General features: G+C 30.9%; 2 protein-coding genes across 3 annotated transcripts; one reads left to right on the top strand and one right to left on the bottom strand.

Annotated features, from left to right (window-relative positions):
* The first annotated feature begins 1767 nt into the window (after positions 1 to 1767).
* On the top strand, positions 1768 to 16795 carry LOC111705044 (uncharacterized). The gene is made up of 10 exons (XM_023477472.1): positions 1768 to 1841; positions 2610 to 2674; positions 3301 to 3345; positions 3437 to 3503; positions 3932 to 3987; positions 5763 to 5812; positions 8793 to 8986; positions 10172 to 10299; positions 11640 to 11723; positions 16708 to 16795. Exons 1-10 carry the CDS (start codon positions 1821 to 1823, stop codon positions 16793 to 16795), a joined length of 798 nt encoding a protein of 265 aa, XP_023333240.1. The 5' UTR covers positions 1768 to 1820.
* LOC111705089 (uncharacterized) lies at positions 12269 to 16267 on the bottom strand. Of its 2 annotated transcripts, none has more exons than XM_023477530.1 (6): positions 16083 to 16267; positions 15831 to 15879; positions 15075 to 15173; positions 14685 to 14752; positions 12984 to 13156; positions 12269 to 12368 (listed from the first exon to the last, which is right to left on the bottom strand). In XM_023477530.1, exons 1-6 carry the CDS (start codon positions 16158 to 16160, stop codon positions 12362 to 12364), a joined length of 474 nt encoding a protein of 157 aa, XP_023333298.1. In that variant the 5' UTR covers positions 16161 to 16267; the 3' UTR covers positions 12269 to 12361. The 2 variants fall into 2 exon arrangements, with proteins under 2 accessions (XP_023333298.1, XP_023333299.1); XM_023477531.1 differs by having other exon boundaries at positions 14688 to 14752.
* Positions 16796 to 22414: the final 5619 nt, after the last annotated feature.

Raw genomic sequence — 22414 nt, 5'->3', positions numbered from 1 at the left:
TAAGGGAAAAAAACCATAATGCAAAAAAGGCAATTTGTCTCAATAAACTATAATGTTTTATAAGTTAAAAATCTAGTTTTTTTGCATTTTTGAGCTTTTCAGGTCAAACAAAATGTATGCCCCCCTTTACAAATTCCTAGCTACGGGCCTGGTAGCATTGTACTGTTTGTACTGTGTCTGTACTTCTTTAATTGTTAAATAATAATTCCTTTGATTTGATATTGTACAATTCTACCCTATGTTAATGGTTTGTATGCTATATAATCTAAACTTTGGCAAAATGAAATATGTAATACTGGCAAACTTTTTTGTGAGAAATTCGATTTTACTGAAATCCAATACCAAAGGTTAATGGGAGAGTTACAAGAAAAAGGGGTTAAATAGTTACTTAAAGAAAATTATAAAATATGGTTGGATCAAACAATTGTCTTTTTTATATAAATTTTAAAAATGAATGTTTACACAAAAACTAAACTAAAACTATTTTAGAAGTTTTACTCATTAATATATTCTTATGGTTTATATCACTGTTTCTATGCAACTTTACAACTTAATTACTCCAAAATGTTGCATAAAAACTTTTCCACGAAATCAAGGGTTAAGCATATTTCTATTGAATCGTTCCATGCCCGATAAAATGCTCAAGCTACTTTACAAAATAAAAATAAACTACTTTAAATAATATAATCCATTTAAGCAACAACAACAAAACCAAATACGAACAATTTCTTTTTTCACATTGGATTGTTTTTATTTTTTGTAGTGACATTTGTTTGTTAATTTTAAACTACACTTTATTTGGATAATAACCCCTGTTTTTCGTCAGTGTACTTTTATATACTTTTTATATATTAGTAAAAGATTATATTTTCCCCTGGTTTTTCAGATTGTTTTCTATGCCACTGACCTTCAGTAGTATTCAGTAGACTCTAAATAATCTTCTAGATTGTAACAATAGAATAAAGAGTATAGTGTGCAGTGTACTGTACAGTGTATAGTGTGCAGTGTATATAGTGTCAGTGTCAGTGTACAGTTTTAGTATACAGTGTCAGTGTACAGTTTCAGTGTACAGTGTCAGTGTACAGTGTCAGTGTCAGTTATCAAAGAATACAGTGTACTGTATATAACAGTGTATGCATTATGTATATTCTTCAACATAAATATAGAAGACACTGTATAGTGTAAATTATTTACAAATGTTCTGTATTATATATTTACTGATTCTGAAACTTATTCTATTCTTCATAAATTTCGTGTTTGACATTTCAAAGTTCTAATATTATAAATAAAGCCTCTGCACTTTTCAATACAAGAACCTCAGTGGTCTAACTTCTGTCTTGCTTGACACTTCTTCCATCCTTGTCCCTTGTCCCACTTCTTCCATCCTTTTCCCTTGTCTCACTTCTTCCATCCTTGTCCCTTGTCCCACTTCTTCCATCCTTGTCCCTTGTCCCACTTCTTCCATCCTTGTCTCTTGTCCCACTTCTTCCATCCATCCTTGTCTCTTGTCCCACTTCTTCCATCCTTGTCTCTTGTCCCACTACTTCAATCCTTGTCCCTTGTCCCACTTCTTCCATCCTTGTCCCTTTTCCCACTACCTCTATCCATGTCTTTTGTTCCACTTCTTCCATCCATGTCCCTTGTCCCAATTCTTCTATCCTTGTCTCTTGTCCCACTTCTTCCATCCTTGTCCTTTGTCCCACTACTTCCATCTTTGTCCCTTGTCCCACTTCTTCCATCCTTGTCCCTTGTCCCAACTCTTCTGAAAAAAGTTTTAAAATTTTATTTTAGAAAAGATTGTAGATAAAGAAAACAAAATTATGGATGTTTATTATTGGCAGGTTGTAATTTTTCACATTTATCAACATTTTTTATATTACATAAATAACATAAATAAACCCGGACATTACCATTTTCAGTACAGTGAAGACCACTTTTTAAATAAATTTTTTATTTCTAACATTTTTCAAATTACAAGTTTACAATTAAACTAAGAAAAGCCTCGTTTTGGTTCCATGTTTATCACGGGCAGCCGTATTACATTTGAATCTCCGAGCCGGGTCAACCTTTCCGGTACCAGTTTGTACTGTACCTAGCTCTATGAACAGGACTAGCTGGTGCAACAAGGTTGGCTAGGTCAGACTTTATGCTTTATATAGGTTGAATTTACTTTTACTGAAGGGCCAGAGGTGCGTGTTATGTGTATTCTTGCTGTTTAAAAGCTTTGTAGCATTTTAAAATTAATATCGTAATTTGTTATCATTGTATTGATATATACGATAATACAATGATAAAGAGGATGTTAATTTGAATAGTATATGCATTAATACGATAATACAACGATGACTGTTAACGTTTATAAAGTATCAAAATGTTATATATTAACTTTTAAAATATTTTTGCATTAGAATTGATATACAAATTTAAACATATTGTGCTCATTTTCTGCATTTTTTTATCATTATTTATGCTAAAATTGTTGTTCTTATTATAATAATAATCATTATTAATATTATTATTATTATAATTTTTGTGATCATTATTATTATTTTTTATTAAAAAATTTATTTATTACAATATCATTATTATTTGTTTTATTATTCTCGCAGGGAACCCAGGAAGTGTATTCTCCTTTTAAACAAAACATGGATACAGTCCAGTCTTCATTCTTCAGGTCATTCTCATAACATATTTAACATTTATTCTTTTGCAAAAAATTTTCATTTTATTTGAAATTGTTAGATATAAGAAATAATGATTTAAATGGTGACCAATCATATATCAAGTATTTTCTCAGTATTTACGTTTTAAAGCCAACCATTTAAGTAAGACTTTTTTATTTATAAATAAGAACTTAATTTTCCCCTTTTTTGCGACAATGGGATCAACAGAACAGTGGAATAGGGAGACGACATCAAACTCAATTTGATTTTTTTGCCTATAACCCATGACTGTCCACAAAAAAATTTCAGCCCAATCGGTCCAGCCGTTTGGACGGCTATAGACAATATATATATATATACGAATGTCTCTACAGTAAACTAATTAGTTGTTTAGGAACAGGTTGAGAAAATAAAATCTAATCTAATCATCGAAAATAAGTAATCTTATTCAATTATTAGTTTCTATAATCTCTGATTATTCAAAAATAGTTTTAGCAGATTTTCAGGATTTTTAATTTTTAACAATTTTCTCCTTATAGACGCAACAGATAGAAGTGAGAATAGTAGCGATCAAAAGCGCTTTTTTATCGCATTAAGCCTATACTTTCTTTCATTTTTCGCGAACACTCCTTTTAAGATTGTCTCTGGAAGATCTTCAAAGAGTATCCAACGTTTACTCAAGGTAAAGTATCTTTTTGAAACTTCTGTTTATTTTATAATATTTGTCGGCTTTATTTATTATTCAAATTTTTTATTAAAACTCTTTAATTTAGGCCGGCATTTGCTTACAACAGGGCTAAACAGTCTGGAAACCGCGTTAAAAAACAGCATGTACAGCAGGTACAGCTAGGATTTCCTTACAACAAGGCTAGAAAATCTGGAAACCGCGTTAAAAAACAGCAGAAACAGCAGGTACAGCTAGGATTTCCTTACAACAAGGATAGAAAATCTGGAAACCACGTTACAAAAACAGCAGAAACAGCAGGTACAGGGTTTCCCATCAAAGTACTCTTTAAGTGTTTTATTTAATGTTTTGACAAAGAAAGAAATATAATTGCAGGAAATGAAAATAAGGAAATAAATATAAATACCGTACAGTCGTATTTGAAGTCTCATCCTTTTTTGATAACCCTGTAGATTGGGTAAAAAAATAAGGGGTTGAAAAAAAGAGAGGCAGGCATTTTCAGGGAACAAAAAAATTAGGGGGCAGTGATATCCCCCCCCCTCTCTTATTGTAAAATTGTACGTAGAATAATTTACATTTGAAGGAAGGAGGCTGGTCAAACAATACCTGGGCAGGTTCTACAAGGACGACGACATTTAGGTTAGTGGTTAATAATCTATGAAACTAGAGAATATCCTATTTCAATTTTTTATTGTTGCTATTTCTATAAGCATAATTTTTTGTACAATATAAAACAATAACAAACTAAAAAGCTCCCGAATTTGATAATATTTTTATCGCGCATTTTCAAAATTTTACACACAATCAAAAACTTTTGGAATCATGTGAGGTCCAACACAAAATTTGAGCCGTTAGGTTCAGCCGTTTTGACGTTTATTTGATACAACCAGAAAAACAAACAAACATTTAGTTTACATATTTTGAATGAAATGTAAAGTGAGCCGAAATTTTAAATGCCTAAACCCGACTAAAACTTGGCTTTATAGTACCTATTGATCCGCCTTTAATCTAAAAAATGAATGATTTATCAAGAAGCAGCCTAATGGAAATTCGGGCTGGAATTTTAATATTTTAGTTAATTAATTGAATTTTCGTTGTTCTAGAGCCCCCTCTTCTAGAACACTAAAAGAGGTTGATAAAATTAGGGGAGTCCTTTTTTCTTTTTCAATTTTTATCTACGAAAATTCATTCACATGGCTCATCGTTGCATAATCAGAACCGGTTGAAGGATTTATCGGTTCAGTGTAATTGTACTGTATATGTATTCATTCGTACCATTCAGTCTAGACTACCTAATGTACATCAAGTTCAATTAAATCATAATTTGAAGTTCACAAGACTCTTTTCAATCCGTTTATCTTTAATTGTTTCTTCGACCCGCACGTTTTATAAAACTAACGGAGGCTGCATTATTAGGATGGGTCAATTTTCCCTTTAAGGGAGTGACCGGCAATGTATAGTGGTTGAACTGAGAATATAGTATTGTGGAAAATTTGTTAGGATTCATTTGAGACATATTTACCTTTTAATGATGTATAATTTCTAAGTTTGAGCTCAAAGTCGGCTTTCAAAATCATTTATTTGGGTGGTTACGTTTTGAGAATCGATTTTTTTTAAATCATTAAAAAACGACAACAAAGGTTGAGAAAATAAAACTTAACTCTTATCATCGAAAATAAGTAATCTTATTCAGTTATTAGTTTCTGTAATGTCTCAAGATGAAAAAGAAATAATTGATTCTAACATTGATTCATTGACAAATTTCTATTGAGAAATCTGTTCCTAAACATAAAATTAGTTTACTGTAGATTTTTAAAATAATTTTTCGTCGTCGTTATTTAATAATTTTTAAAAATTGATTCTCAAAACGTAACCACCCAAAGCAATGATTTTGAACGTCGACTTTGTGTTCAAACTCAGTAAGTTTACATCTTTAAAACGTTTTATATGTCTCAAATGGATCCTAAAAAAATGTCCCCACAATACTACATTCTCCGTTTAATTCTATCTATCATACATTGCCGGTCACTCCTTTAAAAGCTTAGACTGTCTGAAACACACATACTGAAAAGGTTTCTATAAAATAAAGTTTTAATAGAATATTTAAGTTAAAATAATTGAATTGAGAATTTTTAAAAAATCAATTCTTTAGTTTCCCTTCTTTTTTCATAGTATGCATATTTTCTGAGCCAAACAAAATGTATAAAATAGTAAATACAAAAATTCTACAATTACTGGGTGAAAATGGGTTCTAAAGTTCAGACTCCCGGGACTTTTAACAAGGACATCTAGTTTACCGCGCCCTGTTCAGGTTTTCATAACCCTCCTCCCCTCCCCACCGCTTGTTCTCCAAGTTAGAATTTTTTGTTGAAATTGGATTTTTTCGTTTTAATCATGAAACGATTCTTGTTTAGAAGCCCCAGATCATCACACGAGTTTTCTTCTAGAAATACAGTACACAAAGGTTGGAATACAATACAAAATATAAACAATACACTACACAAAGGTTGGAATACAATACAAAATATAAACAATACACTACACAAAGGTTGGAATACAATACAAAATATAAACAATGCAGTACACAAAGGTTGGAATACATTACAAAGTATAAACAATGCAGTACACAAAGGTTGAAATACAATACAAAATATAAACAATACAGCACGTAAGGGTTGGAATACAATACAAAATATAAACAATGCAGTACATAAAGGTTGGAATACAATACAAAATATAAATAATGCAGTACACAAAGGCTGGAATACAATACAAAATATAAACAATGCAGTACATAAAGGTTGGAATACAATACAAAATATAAATAATGCAGTACATAAAGGTTGGAATACAATACAAAATATAAACAATGCAGTACATAAAGGTTGGAATACAATACAAAATATAAACAATGCAGTAAATAAAGGTTGGAATAAAATACAAAAATAAACAATACACTACACAAAGAAGAAATTGAGAATACAATACAAAATATGAAGTATGCAGTACACAAAAATGAAAATGCAGAACAAAATATAAACAATGCCGTACACAAAGATGAAAATACAGTACAAAATATAAAGTATGCAGTACACAAAGATGAAAATACAGTACAAAATATAAACAATGCAGTACACAAAGATGAAAATAAAGTACAAAATATAAAGTATGCAGTACACAAAGATGAAAATACAGTACAAAACATAAACTATGCAGTACACAAAGGTTGGACTACAATACAAAATATAAACTAAGCAGTACAGAAATATGAAAATACAGTACAAAATATAACCAATTCAGTACACAAAGGTTGGAATATAATACAAAATATCAACAATGCAGTACACAAAGATGAAAATACAGTACAAAATATAAAGTATGCAGTACAGAAAGATAAGAATGGCTTGGTTCGTGTTGTAACGATTTTAAAGGATTTTGGACCTTTAAAAAGCAGGACAAAATTTATTTAATGTAAAAATGAGGTTTCGACATTTCATGGCTCCTATATTTAAAATATTGATAGATTTCTCTGACTTCTAAATACCTGAATTTAACTTGGGATGTGCGAGGGTGTCTGCTAAATTTTTTTAATCCATTTGCAAATCCATTACTTTATAAATTACAATTTAGGCGGGGAGTTAGATAAACATAAATAATAATATTTTCTATTCCCGCTGAGCTTACATAGACTGTTCCATTAAACTAAAAGGTATATGGTTTGGTGGGGATTGCATTCGCTGAGTAAGATCGAGTAAATTATTTTAAGTGGGAAAAAAAAAAAATATTAAAAATTAATTTTGGTAACAATCGTATATTTGACTTTAATCTCTTCTACAAATATTGAATAATAGTGTAGTAGATGTGAGAAATCTCATGATCTTTTATCGATCCTCTACGAAATATAAATAGCCACCCTGTTTGTAAATAGTTATAAAAAGAATGATGCCAAGCTTAAAACCTGATCCAATCCACCTGACGCTGGTTTTGGGTGCTAGCATCGAGGGTAGAACAGACGTTGACCCATAGGGTTTGATAAAGCTAGGGATTCCCAACTCAACCCGGCAGGTTTACTGATGCTGGGGAGAGGAGTTAGTTGGTGATCAACCATCTCAGCTTGAAGTACGAGAATCAATACCAGAGATCTGCAGCTCTGTCTTCTCATCTTCAATAATATTTATCATTAGTATAGTATTCACTCAGTTTGTGTTTTTTTCACGTTTAATAAATTATGTTTACTGTAGATCGTTGAATATCAGAGAATGAGTCTTTTGTAGTTTGGTCTTTTTGGAGTGAAATATATCTCCTTTTAGAATTTTTATTCATATACAACAATAAGCTTCGCACCCCTTTTCTCTAAATAATCTTAACTTTTAACTGTTGCTTTGAAAGTCGCCCATTTTAAATCATTTTCAAATTTTGAAATTTGGCGGATTTTCTTTTCGAGCTTTTTCAATTTGCTTCTCCAATTTTACCATCTTTGTTTGGTCACTTAAAGGGACTGTCAACATAATTTCAAGGAACCTCTTTATTTAAAGAGATGCATGTAGTAAATGCCGCAGTTAATGTAAATTAATGTAGTTCTTTGGGCTACTTGAAGTTATGTCTACACTCCCTTTAAGTGTCCCTAATGTAGTTCTTTAGGTTACTTGAAGTTATGCCTACAGTCCATTTAAGTGTCCCTAATGAAGTTCTTTAGGTTACTTGAAGTTATGTATACAGTCCCTTTAAGTGTCCCTAATGTAGGTCTTTAGGTTACTTGAAGTTATGTCTACACTCCCGTTAAGTGTCCCTAATGTAGTTCTTTAGGTTACTTGAAGTTATGTATACACTCCCTTTAAGTGTCCCTAATGTAGTTCGTGTTTACTAATTATCTGAATTTCCACTGAAAATAAACTTGCATAAAAACGGGGAGTTAGNTACAGGAGAATAGATGAGAATACAGGAGATACAAGGGATACAGGGGATACAGGGATAAAGGAGATACAGGAGATACAGGGGATACATGAGATACAGAGGATACAGGGATAAAGGGATACAAGTGGTACAGGGATACAGGAGTATACAGGAGAATACAGGAGATACAGGTTATGCAGAAGATACAAGGGATACAGGAGAAACAGGGGATTCAGGGGATACAGAAATACAGGGAATGCAGGAGTTACAGGTTATGCAGGAGATACAGGGGATACAGGAACACAGGCGATTCAGGGGATACAGGAATACAGGAAATACAGGGGATACCGGCTATATGGAAAAATAGGGACAATTTAATAAAAAGGATTACATAGTTACACAAGGAATTACAAGCAATGCAGAAGAAAAACCAGGGTAAAAGAGAAAAGTTAATACGAGAAACCACAAGTGGAATTCAGCGATTTTTTTAAATTATGCTTATATTGCAATAACTGTTAATTCAAGTAGTAATGTATCTCCAAATATTCCAGACAATACAAAATTACCCCTGAAGAAGGACCTATACCCCCCTCCACCAGGGCCCCTGATGCCCCTCCCTCCAGGCGAGAAGGTGTCCCCCCTCTCCCCCTCCTTCTCCCCCCGCACCCACACCTCCTCTAACTCCAGCACAGAGTTCTCACTATCCGTCTCTCCCAGGTTCAACTGGAGATACTTAGAGCAACAGGTATTCATCCTCATCCTCATCTTTATCCTCATCCTCATCCTCATCCTCCTACTCATCCTTTTCCTCATCCTTATTCTCATCCTCATCCTCATCCTCATCCTTATCCTCATTCTCATACTCATCCTTATCCTCATACTTATTCTCAAATTCATCCTCATATGCATCCTCATCCTTTCATACTCCTTGGGTTACAGTCTCTTTAATTTTTGATCCTGAGTTAGAACCATCGAACTGTATTAACCGTTCTATAATTATACCAGCTGACTTGTTTTTTTCATTCAATAGTTTCGTGTTCTTGCAATATTTGTTTTTAACAGTTTTTGATTTGAAGATAGATTAGAAAATTTCTCCTTTCTCTTTCGTTACTTCTTTATACTTAAAGGGAGTGTTAGTGAAAAATAAAAAGGGGGTATAGGCTTACGTCGAAAAATATTCGATGGGGATCGCTACTAATCTTATTTATATCTGTTACGTCTATAGGGAAAAAATTGTTAAAAACGACTCACACCGAAGAACATAGTATTCACATAAATTCAGAAAATGCAGCATTCGACTCAGATCTTAAAAAATCAATTTAATTCCAAACAATTCATTCAGATATTACAACCTATAATCATCGCATTATTTTCGGCGCATTTGTAATTAGTTATATTTATAATATTTTTTTATTTGTTTCATATATAATGCAATTTAAACGACGATTACTTGACTGTCAGGTGTCTCTGCTCTCGATGTTTTTGCATGGTGCCATGTGGGAGAGACACCTAGCGGACAAAAAATCGTCTTTTTAAGTGCATTGTACAGGGTGTCCCAATAAACATGGGAATTCAGCGACGAATTCGATATCGTCTTTTTATATCATTCTTTGATTTAGTATAGTGATACCTATGGAGAAAGCTGTAATCTGTAAGAGTTTCGTCTGCTATGTTCACAATTGTTTGTTTATGCTTTGACTGCATACAATTGTACTTAGTAAAACAAGAAAATTGCAGAATACAAACAGAGTAAACTTGTCCTTCTTCACTGTTTATCTTGTGGAGACATTATAAACACATCTTTACAGTCTTTTACCCTTTTCATAAAATAAAAAGAGTTAATTCAATCAGACATTTAAAAACTAAGATGCTTTTTCATCATGTCTTCTTTCAGCGTCAATTTATTATTGTAATTAAAAATTATGCCAAGGTTGGTGGTGTAAGTGAACAGCAGCTGTTAACACAGCTAACCCAACTACATCTAGCGGTAAACAAATCAAACTTATCTTGTATACGGCAGTTAGCAGCTGATGGGCTAGATCTAGGTATTCCGCTCAGGTATTTACACAAAAATTAGGGTTAGAAAATACTATTACTAAATGTACAGTGTGCTGTGTGTTACAGTGACTGGCCAAAAAAGACCAATTTAAAATGGACTTATCTAATTAAAACAACTTACAGTGATAACCAAAAAACTGTAGAAAAGGAAGACGACATTGAAGCAATACTAAAATGTTTTTGATTTTGTTACAAAGCAAATAAATTTACTTCAGTTGTAGGCGATTATATCAACACAATGAAGATTATATTATTATAATTAAAATTAAAATTTTAATTTATACCAAGCTTTTAAACATAAAAAAGTCGTCTTCATTGTATTGATACAATGGATTACCACTGTAGTAACTTTAAAGAAATTATTATGTCACTCTGAGTCTTGATATATGACATGTGAAATGGGTCTGTTTACACTGCACAATTGCTGAGCTTCATAATCATTGGACTATTTAAAGTCATAACTTTAGTTTAAAAGTCTATTTCTTATTCCAGAGTTTTCTAGTTATCACCGTATAAAAAATATGTTTCCTTTACAGTTCACTTCGCGCCCTTTCTTTAGTCAAAATTTTAGCTTTAAAAATTTGAAGACGTCATAGAATTTTTTCCAGACAATTTTTTTACCACCAAAATCCTTCTCTGGGGTTATGTAAGTTTCCCCGTTATTGTAAGTTCAGCCGTTTTGATGTTTATGTAAGGGATTGACCGGTATGTAAGGTAGTTGTGGAAAACTTCTTTCGGATTAATTTGAGATATATTAAACTTTTCAAAGATCTGTAAATCCTGAGTTTGGGTGCAAATTCGACGTTCAAAACTCATACTCATACTTGTTGAGAAAAAAAAATTAATCTTATCATCGAATTATTCTGGTTTTCTTATAATTCACAAAGATTTTCTGCAGATTTTATAGATTTATTATTGAAAAGACGACATTTTAAGAATTAGAAGAATTCTGCGAATAAATTCAAAGAAAATAAGAAATTCAATACTAAAATGAAAACGAATTAATCGATTTTAGCCTTGATTTATTGACAAATTTCTTTTAAGAAATATGTTCCTAACCATCAACTTAGATTACTGTATAATTTTTACTTTATTTTTCGTTGTCGTTATTTAATAATTTTAAAAAACTAATTCTGAAAACGTATCCACCCCCAAAGTATGAGCTTGGAACGTCGAATTTGCGCTCAAACTCAGAATTTACAGATCTTCAAAAAGTTTCATATGTCTCAAATGAATCCGAAAGAAGTTTTCCACAACACTGCATACTCATTTCAACTACCTTACAAAGCCGGCCACTCCCTTTAAATACCGACAAGCCAAACAATATTAACACTTTATAGAGGTGTAACAGCGCTGTCCTGCAGTGTACAGCTGGGTAAAGTAGATGTTATGAAGGAAATACTTAGAGAGATGCTAATATCAAGGTAATACAAATTACAAAGCATTGATTAATTGACTGAAGTTTGTTTCTAAATGAAAACCATTCACAGCTTTGTACATTCCGGTTCATTTCATGTCCTGGACCGACTAGAGCAAGCTGTACTGTACAAATATAGACTACAAGGCAAAACGGGACGGTACGCCAATGAATGATCCCTTTCTAGTGAAATTTATGTGACATATCTGGAAATCATCTTCTATTTTTACTTCAGGGATGATTTATTTTTGTGTTTGACGATTCCATCATGGATTATTTATAGTATACTGGTGTTTAATGTCGGCTCAGGGTTTATCTTATTTTCTTTTGTTTTATATTCACAGACCACAGTCAACCAACATGTACATTTTCCGCTATACTTGTTTTATTGGAACTATATAGACACCAGCTCGTTGCAGTTCTAAAATCTACATGTCTAGGGTAACATGCGTTCAGACACTTTTTAAACAATCTTGAAAATTGATAAACAATTGTCATAGCTGCCTTGATCTTTGCATGGATCCACACACAACTAAATGAAGCTAAACTCGATCACGTTTTAGAATATATATTTTATTATTATTTTACAATAGATTTATCCAAAGCATAGAGCATATGTGTTGATCAGATTATAATATTCTCAAACTAGGCCCTGAAATATAAAAGATATAAAAACAGTAAAAATGTTAAAGGAAAATTTACATCTTGTAAGTTTGCGAAAATTTTGAAAATGAGATAGAACAATGCAATAAAAAAATCAACTTTTTTATATCGAAGCTTTGACGTGGAAAAACTCATCTTTTCATCAGTATATTGTATCTAGTGATTGGAAATTTTTTTTATTTTTATTCTTAAATGTTTTGCATAAACAAGGTTCCACAGAAATCTTAGAGTTGTTTACTTACTCTAAATATTGGGATTTTTCTACACACTTAACCAAACTTTAATATTGAGAGAAAATGAATGCATAAAACTTTAATATTGAGAGAAAATGAATGCATAAAACTAACCAAAAAAATAATCGTTTTTCTTCGGTTTCTTTCTCTTTTTCTTTCTTAGAATAACGTTTAGTAAAAGAAAGATTATATTTATAATACATAATATAATATAACATTTACTTTTCATTTTAGTTAATTTGTCTAAATGTTCATGTGGTTTGTCAATATACGTATAGAATTAGAAACATATATACTCCGACACTCTGATTTGCATTTAGAAGATATCAGGCATATTACCACAGACATGAATTTATAAAAGAAAATCCCACCTTTCTTCAATTCTAACAGATCTCTTCTTTTTACCAAGACACTTTACAGTTAATATAATAACGCCAGCTATTATACCAACAGATACAATTCCTACAGATAATCCCATTCCTATAAGAACCCAGTTCACATTGGATCTTCTCCGCCCCCCTTCCTCCTTCTCCGCCTCAACAACCTAGATTATAAGAGGAATACATTAGATCTTCTCCGCCCCCTTCCTCCGTCTCCGCCTCAACAACCTAGATTATAAGAGGAATACATAAGATCTTCTCCGCCGACCTTCCTCCTTCTCCGTCTCAACAACCTAGATTATAAGAGGAATACATTAGATCTTCTCCACCGACCTTCCTCCTTCTCCGCCTTTACAATCTAGATTATAAGAGGAATACATTAGATCTTCTCCGCCGACCTTCCTCCTTCTCCGCCTTAACAACCTAGACACATAAAGGATTTTAATACAAATCTGAACTGTATAAAACGGGTTGAATGCAATCGTCGTCGTATATATCAATACAATGAAGAAGACTTATGGTTAATTTTGATTTTATACCAAACCAGTAGTTAGGCGTAAAAAATATAAACAAATAGAAATTTACAGTTTCTCTTTGTTTACAACGAATATCAAGAATCAAAGCATTATCAATAAAAAGGCGTTTTCATTGTATTACTGTAAAAACCGACCACTGTAGTTCAGTTCTATTTTTAGTAAAAATTGTATTAAAAAAAATAAAGTTCCATACTTAAAAACAATTCTTTAGAGGCGCAACTAGGAGGGCCGGGGTTCAGATACAGAGCGTCCCATATCATATTAGATTATCTCCAAGCTTTAAGGCCAAAATACACACATAATACTCGAAAAACCTAGTATTTTCTGCAAGAAAACTTTTATAAAAAACCTTCAACGTTTTTTAAAAATGATTTATTGTTTTAAAATTTTCTGATTAGTCCCTAAAATCGCAATTTTGAGCTATACTCGATCTAATATGATGTGGGTCACCCTGTATTTGTTTGTGATTGAAACATTTTCTTTGCCACCCCTGAAGGCTTAAATATCTTTTAAATGAGATCTTGGAATTTCAGATCTTTTATAAAAAAATCTTTTATTTTCACCATGCATTTGTCAGTTTTTTTCCCTTAAGATTTTTCTTTTTTGATTTTTAAGAAATACTTGCGCTTGTATCTTTGAAGTTATATAAATAATTTACTTTAATTTATGCATGGATATACAATTCTTCTAAATCTAACACTCTCAGATCCGAGAAACACAAACTCTTTTTGCCAAATTTTCGGTTTATCTAACCATCTTCAGGGTATATTCTTGCTTTATTTCGACCAAAGGCAAAGATTAACTGAGTATGGATGGATATATGTATACTATACATATAAAGTTCACCTAATATATATACATGTTACATATACAATATAAATATGTACAGGATAAACGTTGAATGAACACAAAATTGTTTGTAACCTTACAAACATACAAAAATATCTCTCATACATACATATACAAAAAATACAGTATACATTGAATGAATACATATTACGACGTTGCATTAATCTTTAAAAGAAGTTAGTTTGCTGTAAACTTGCACAATGCACATGGATAATACAAACAATTCTTTTTAATGGTCTACGATCCAAAAACGTCCAATTTACTTTTCTTTTAAAAATTAAATTCTCGTGAGTTGTTGATTACTCACCACCTCTTCGTTTATAAATGACATTGCTGGAGACTTCAGATTGGATTCAACAACATCATCTCCAGATTCTTAAACGTTTCAAAAAATTAAAAGTTTTCAAAAGCTAGTAGTTGAAGATAAAGCCTCAATTCTGAACCAACAATTTATATTATATAAAAAAAATATTTAAATGTACATATCACAATGTTTTGGTGCTGCACAATTATCGGAAATCTAAAGCTGGAAGCAATTTTTTTTTTTTGGGTGGGGGGAGTGGAAATAGGTTAAGAGAGTACGGGTAAAACGAGCAAAACCTGAGATACAAATAGGACATCATTATTCATTTATATGGAAAAGTCTATGCAGAGAAAGAATGGTAAAATAAATAAGCAAAAAATATTGAATATTTACCTGTCACATTTATTCCATATCCGATGTTTTCCATATTCATTTCCTGTATATTCTCTAGATCCCAATCCAAATCCATTGATATTATATTTTCTCTAACATCTAGATCAAGCTCCGTTAGATAGAAGGAGAAGGTTGCATTTATTTGGTTAAATTTGGAATTTCGGTTTTTCTAGAAGAAAATGTATACGTAATTTTAAAGTGACGCAAAGATGGCAAGGCCTGATTGACGACGGTGCACTTAAAACCTCTGTCTGATCAATAATGTGGAAGATATTGTCGTTTTTCTGAGTTTAAGACTGTTTTATTCTGATTAAACCTGTGGTAGAAATGCGTAAGTCAATTTTGGAGAGAAACTACAATTGAAAATAAATTGTTTTTAAAATTTCAAACATTGAACATTCATACATGATCAGAGACAAAGATTTTAAGGTTACCGTTGTGAATCGGGAATTGTCATCTTTGCATGGAGGGTCACTTGAAATTACGTGTTTAGTCCCTTTGATAGCTCTTTCATAAGAATCAAGAATTCATATATTTATACTTTTATTTATTTATTCTCGCTATTGGAGATTTTTACAAACAATTCAATGAAATAATGTGTAAGATTATAAAAATCTGTTTTCAAAATTATTTTCATAACACAATAGGTACACACTTGACTGCAAGCATACACTGTACAACTTTCATCTTTTTATTTTAAAAAAATCCTTTTTAATTTGTCAAAATCATTATCGATTTAAAAGATTAAGATTTCACCTTCAACATTTTGTAACCCTGTTGGCTCTAAACCAGCAGTATCAATAATCTGAAAGTTTTTAAAGGTTTTAATAAAATATTTTATACATTTTCGGATTTATTTCCGATATTTTGTTTTTGCATGTTATGACTTGAAACTAAAACCATTGAAATCATATTTATTAAGTCTCTGCTTATAGATTAGTAAAAAAATGTTCAAAATTGTGAATAATTAAAATAGATTTTTTAATTCATAGTTTAAATAAAACATACCGTATTGTCTCCAGTTGAAGCTGAGATAGAACAGAATAGTAACGAGGCTAGGATAACTTTCATTGTATACATCGCCATATTTGATGTATTGCGGATTTATATCCTAAGTTTCGTGGATTACATTGTTTTTCTTCCGGACTAACTCGATATTTAACTGCATTGTTCAGGATAAAGTAGAAAACAATGTCTTCAAAATTTCAATCTTGAACTTAATCCAGGGATATTTACAGCTCACTAGAGTTTAAAAGTTTTTATTACAAATTGAAAGTTTAATTAGTTGTGGTTGAAATTCTTTTTGTGAGTTATTTTATCAAAACATTGAAATAGATATAACAACAAGAAGTTCTATATCTATATAAATACATTTTTTGTCGACAAAATGTTCTTTTTTTCAGCGTAGCGAACTCAATTATTTGTGTAACTTTAATTTGAATAATTCACACAATTTTGAAACTGAAACATTTCATCAAAAACGTAATTTTTTTTCTTTTTTAAAACATAAAATTTAAAATATAATTGTTGGTTCAAATTGAGTCGAAACAGCTAAGAAAAATGAAATATTAAGTTCAGTGAAATTTAAGAAAATGCTAGGATAGTTCAGAGAAACATTAGTATAAAATTCTAGGACAGTTCAGAAAAACATAAATATAATACATTTTTTTCAGGGAATGAACATTCGAAACAGTTATCAATTGACTCAAAAAAATTATTAAATGCACTGTCCTGATCTCTATTCAGAAGAACATTTTCCCAATTTTTATCCTCTAACATTTTTTTGAATTTAAAAATAGACTCAGAGTCAAACTTTCGAGTTTTCTGTTGGTTTTGGTTTTAGGTAAAAACTTTTTGCGTAAAGTCATGCACCTCCATCATGTCGGATTTTTATACTTTTTTTTTAGAGATAGTTTAGTTGAAATTACGAAGTCTTAGGCGACATTTCACTACAAAGAAAAGAAAAATTAAGACGACAATAATTGTATACAATAATGTATGTACAGAATTAATTTGTGCTGTTAGCCTCTGACAACTCTTCCTGATGGTTCGCCTTTTAATGTTGCGTGTGATTAATACCGTAAACGAATATTTCTTCATGGGAAGTCCTTCTCACGTTAAATAAGTTACAATAAGTTTCAACATTGACAAAGTAAATGCATAAGAGAAGCAGACATTTTTCTTTTTGTATAATTAAAATTAAGAATATCCAATTTGTCAAATATTTATTATTAGAAGTTTTTATTACATCCTAAATTCTCATGAAGATATTTATACAAGCTGCCTTTCTAACCAAAGATGGAAAGCGTCTGAACATTTGGATTATTGCAAGTGACTGTGAACCAAGGAAATACTTGGCATGTGGTGGTAGCTGCAAATGCTGCTGCGCTGCATGTTGCGTTGCATCTGTTGTAGGTCAACACATTTCTCAGATTGAAGAAAAAGAAGAATCTTGACTCAGGCTTGGCTTCCATCCTGGGTACACTAGCTCCATTCACACACATTGCGGCGAAGGAGAGAACTAACAGACAGGAAAGAATATTTTTGTTCATGTTGGAGATGGTTGTGGTAGGTCTTTCGAGGTTCCAAAGAGTAAAGATAGGGCAGGGTGGCTAGGTTTATATAATCATTTAACACTTGTAAAATGTAACGCTTTAACTTAGCATTTTATGCTTTGGCATTTCTTTAACGAGGTGAGGTGGGCCAGCTGCATTATTGCTATGATTGAGCCGCATTGTATCTGCAATTGAGCCACATTTTTCTAATTTTCTCTTCTGAGTTATCTCTACATAATCATGCTGGCAATATTCTTTCAATGTATTTATAGTTTGATAGTCAGGGCTATTAGACACTACTTTAAATATCTTAAGAGTATATGGCAAAAGAAACAGAAAACTGCAAAATAAGACGCATCTTTTTACAGGAAAGAATATTTTCGTTCATCCCGCGGGATTTAAAACAATTAAAAGTTAGAATGCCGTGTGTGATTTTTGAGACATAAACTTGAAGAAAAAAAATTAATTATAAAGTTCCATTTTGCCATCTTTGTAAGATTTGGATCAGTAGACAGCACTGTACTGATATTTTTTGCAGTTTTTTTTCTGATAATTCTTTTCATCATAGATTGTTTATAAAACTTTTGAACGACTTGAAAAACATTTTTAAATCAATTTCTGAAGGAATAATTATTTATTACAAATAAGAAACGTGGATTTTTTATATTCTGAGCCAAAAAAAATCATTTTATTAATTTTTTCATGGCCCTTGCAAACAGTTTTATAGTGTCTTATAAAACAATCCTATTCCCATTTTTTTACTTAAACAAAGGCTTAGAAATTTTTAACTAGTTGATTGACTTTAAATTTTTAATTTCCAGCCAACGCTGGGTTTCTACGGGCTATTTTTGAAAAAAATAATTTTCTACAAATTAATATCGGGCAAAAAGTAGGGATTATTTGTAAATAAAAATAAGAATAAAATAATCAAATAGCACATTTACTCCAACTAGATCTATATACATAATAAAGCTCTGCGTTCATATACATTACGGTGTATATATGCTAGTTATAGCAGGACAAACGGCTGAACCGAATTGGCTGAATTGTTAATGGAAACTCATGGGTACCCTTGGGGTAACATAGGCCAAAAAAGTTTGATTTTTTAATCTAAATTTTTTTAATCAAAAATCGGATTTTTTCAAACTTCAATTTTTTTAATTCCATGGACAACGCCGGAAATTTCAGCTAGTATTTATTAAATTGATATCCCTTGAACTAAACAGAATAATACTGATTAGATCCTAAAATATGAAAACAGTCTCTTGAATTAAACAGAATATAATTGAGTTGTAAAATTCCGCCTAAAAGATTCAAAACCAAAAAAGGTTTGGATGAATTAGCTTATAATGGAATGGAATTTGTTGATGTAGTTCATGACTTAGAACGGAACTCTTCTCAAGAACCATATTTATTTTATATATTATCACATATATATACATTTGTGAGGTATAATTTATATTCAATATTTATTTTGAAATATATATTACCCTGCATACAAGCCAATGTCGAACATCAAAAGTCCAGAATTATATACCCGACATCTTCGCCATGAAAGGTTGTAATATCTAAAAGTTTTATTATATTCTGTAGAACGTGAACGTTAAACGTTAATGTTATAGGACCTCATACCTAACGTTAACATTAGAGGAAAATAACGTTAGTGTTTTGTGGTAGGGTAACGTTATTTTTCTAATATCTTCATCTTGTTTGACCATAACGTGAAGAAATTTTTTGTTTCCATGGGGAGCTTGAAAGTCTAACGTTTGAAAAATGAATTGTGATTTGATTGATTATCGTAACAAAAGGATTTATATTTCAAAGTTCAACTTATAAAAAGTGTAACGTTGTATAACTGAAAAATGCATTACTGTTTATAAAACGTTTTAAAACGTTTTTCCTTAAAGCATATTGTAAAATTCAACGTTTCAGAAATGGGTTATTACTTTTGTAATCAGGAAACGAAAGTTTTTTTACACAGAGGGTAAATTTCAATAATGTAACGTATAACATTTAAAAAAATGTAATTCTGTAAATAAAAACGTTTCATAACTTTTCTCTGAATACTAAATTAATTAGTCTAACGTTAGATATATGTCTGAGGAAAATATTGTTCATAAAGCGTTAGACTATGAGGGCTGAGTTTTAATTTCAAAAGTGTAACAATAATTCTGCCATTCGACTGATGATTATGACAGCAAAGACTAATGGTTTTTCATTTCAAGTTTAAAGGAAATGAGTTTATGCCACAAACTCTAATTTTCATTTACTATATCTTTGCAGCCCGTTGTCGTATACCACTAATATTGAAATATAAAAGGTTTAAACCATCCTTTTTGGAAGGATATAGGGATTAGTATATTTGAAAAAAAGCTTAGTTTCTTTCTAAAGTGCAAACAATTTTTTTTGTAACATGCTATTAGTGAAAATTCAAATCTTCTAAATGTTTCTTGGAAATTACAGGTTTTTGATTTGCCATTGTTTTATGAAACCCACTAAAACTCTGGAAAAGGAAGACGACATTTAAGAAATTAGACAAATGCATTTTCTGTTTTAAAGCAAATGATTTACTAATAGCAAAAAAATCAACTTATTAAGTGGAACTGGTCTGTGAACACAACATGAATCATGAAACACTCATGTTTATTTGACTAATTGAAATCATAACTTCAGTTGGCATGGTTCATGTTTTAGGTTGAAAAATGTAAAAATGTAGATACAAAATATAAAATGCAAAAATATTTATCAATTGGAAAATGCGTGTTATGTTTTATTCTTCAATAGATTTTTATGAAACTTCAGAATAAAATAATAAACTGATTTTTTAATCGATTAAAAAAAAAGAAAAAAATGTTAAAAATTTTTATTTTGCCTTGTTTGTGTAAAAAAAAGAAAGCATTTGTCTTACTTTATTTGATATTTTTTTAATCCCAAACATGAACTCTGAAAACATTTTCATTGTGGTTTGTAAACTGAAGCTAATGCTGCTTTTTTACTCACTTTGTAAGTAATATAAAATAAACACAAAAACAACTAAACATTTGCCACAAATTATAGTTTTCTAATCTCTACATCTTTGGAAGATGGTGTTGTAGACTTTTGATATTTCAAGCAATGACTTCTGTTAGATAAGAATGTCTAAAGGAATGGAGTTGTTGTCACAAACTTATATTTCTATCCCTATATCTTTGCTACCCAATGTTGTAGATCTTAGATATTTCAAACTATGAATTCTGTAAGATAGAATAAAATCCACCGGAGGGTCAGTTTGTATTGAGTAAAAAAAGAAAAAATTAATCCTACATTAACCTAAAATAATTTAGAACGAGTGTTCCACATGCAAAAGTGGTTTACCTTTCCGAATTTAAATTCATTTTATGAAGTGCCTAAAAACATGTCTATTTTTTAAGCTCGTCAAATGCACGATGATAATTTCAAGTGGTCCTTCCCAATGGTAACGTGCATATCTTTATCTGATTGATGATTTGAAAATACCAGCGTTTTCCTATCTTGTAAATGTATGCTGGACATGCCACTCCATAAGTGGAAGGTCACTTAAAATTACGTCTCTAGTCCCTTTAAGACACACCCTTAAGTTGAAAGTCAAATGCTAAAAACTTTCATTCACATTGTTAAAAACCGCTAAAAATAATAATATTATAACATCTCTATATTGCATTTTCTTTTACACATTCTCTAAAAAGGTTAACAATACAACAGAAACATACAGGGTGAGTAAAAAAGGGATTAAAAACACAATTTTTTAACATGGTTCATGTTTTAGGATGAAAAATACTAAAGTAAGAATGTAATTATCACGGAAAAAATCTTGTAATGCTTTCATTTAGAATCAATATTATTTATAATGAAGTGTAACGTAAGAAACGTTAAGGCTGAACATTTTAATACAACGCAAAGAATAGAACATTTTTTCAAATCTTTCTTAGAAACAAAACGAATAAACAGTTTTGATTGCACTTTTTTAAAGAAAATGCTTGATCAAGATATCTTTATATGCTTTTCTCAAAATTTGTATGCTAAGTTTTACTGCAGAGTTTAACAATTCTGAGTTTTTAGCAAAAAAAAAAACTAGAATAGCATAGTAATATGAAGGATATACACTGACAGATACAATATTGGATTCTGGTTTTAATGATTCTAAATGATGAATGCAATTACTTTTGAGAGCTACAACTTTTAATCCAAAAACTATTTAACTTTTCCAAAAAACAAAATAATTTCTCTGAATCTAAAGGAAACAAAAGCTGCAAATAGTAAATCCATTACTTTTTATTATGGCATTATGACAGTTTTTCTTACATTGCAACATAAATATTAAAGTAAGAAAACGTGGTATCTTTTATTCTTAATTCCGTCAGTTAAAAGTAACCCCTAAGTCAATCACATACAAAACAACTATACAAAACTCACAAGAAGACAAATAAAAATAATTTTTTTTTGATCGGTTCAGCCGTTTTGACGTTTATTGGATACAAACACACAGACAGACAGACAGACAAGCCAAATTTATATATAGATGCCAAGAACTCTTAATTCCCTGTACAATAAGGTTTGAAAATCACCAATGGCAAAAAAATCATATTTAAAAAATTTTAAAGTTATTATTAATTATGAAATAAAAAATTGAATTACATACAACAACAAATATTTAATCAAATTTTTGTAAATTAAATTCTCTTGCTGGATTGCATGCATTGATACCCTAACCTATAATCAAAGCTGCACCAATCAATGCTGCAACTCCTGCATCTGCAACATCGTTAC

Source organism: Eurytemora carolleeae, unplaced genomic scaffold, assembly GCF_000591075.1.
Source record: "Eurytemora carolleeae unplaced genomic scaffold, Eaff_2.0 scaffold18, whole genome shotgun sequence".
Taxonomy (NCBI): domain Eukaryota; kingdom Metazoa; phylum Arthropoda; class Copepoda; order Calanoida; family Temoridae; genus Eurytemora; species Eurytemora carolleeae.
The sequence above is the reverse complement of the archived record's forward strand: the minus strand, read 5'-3'. Positions and strand labels throughout refer to the sequence as shown.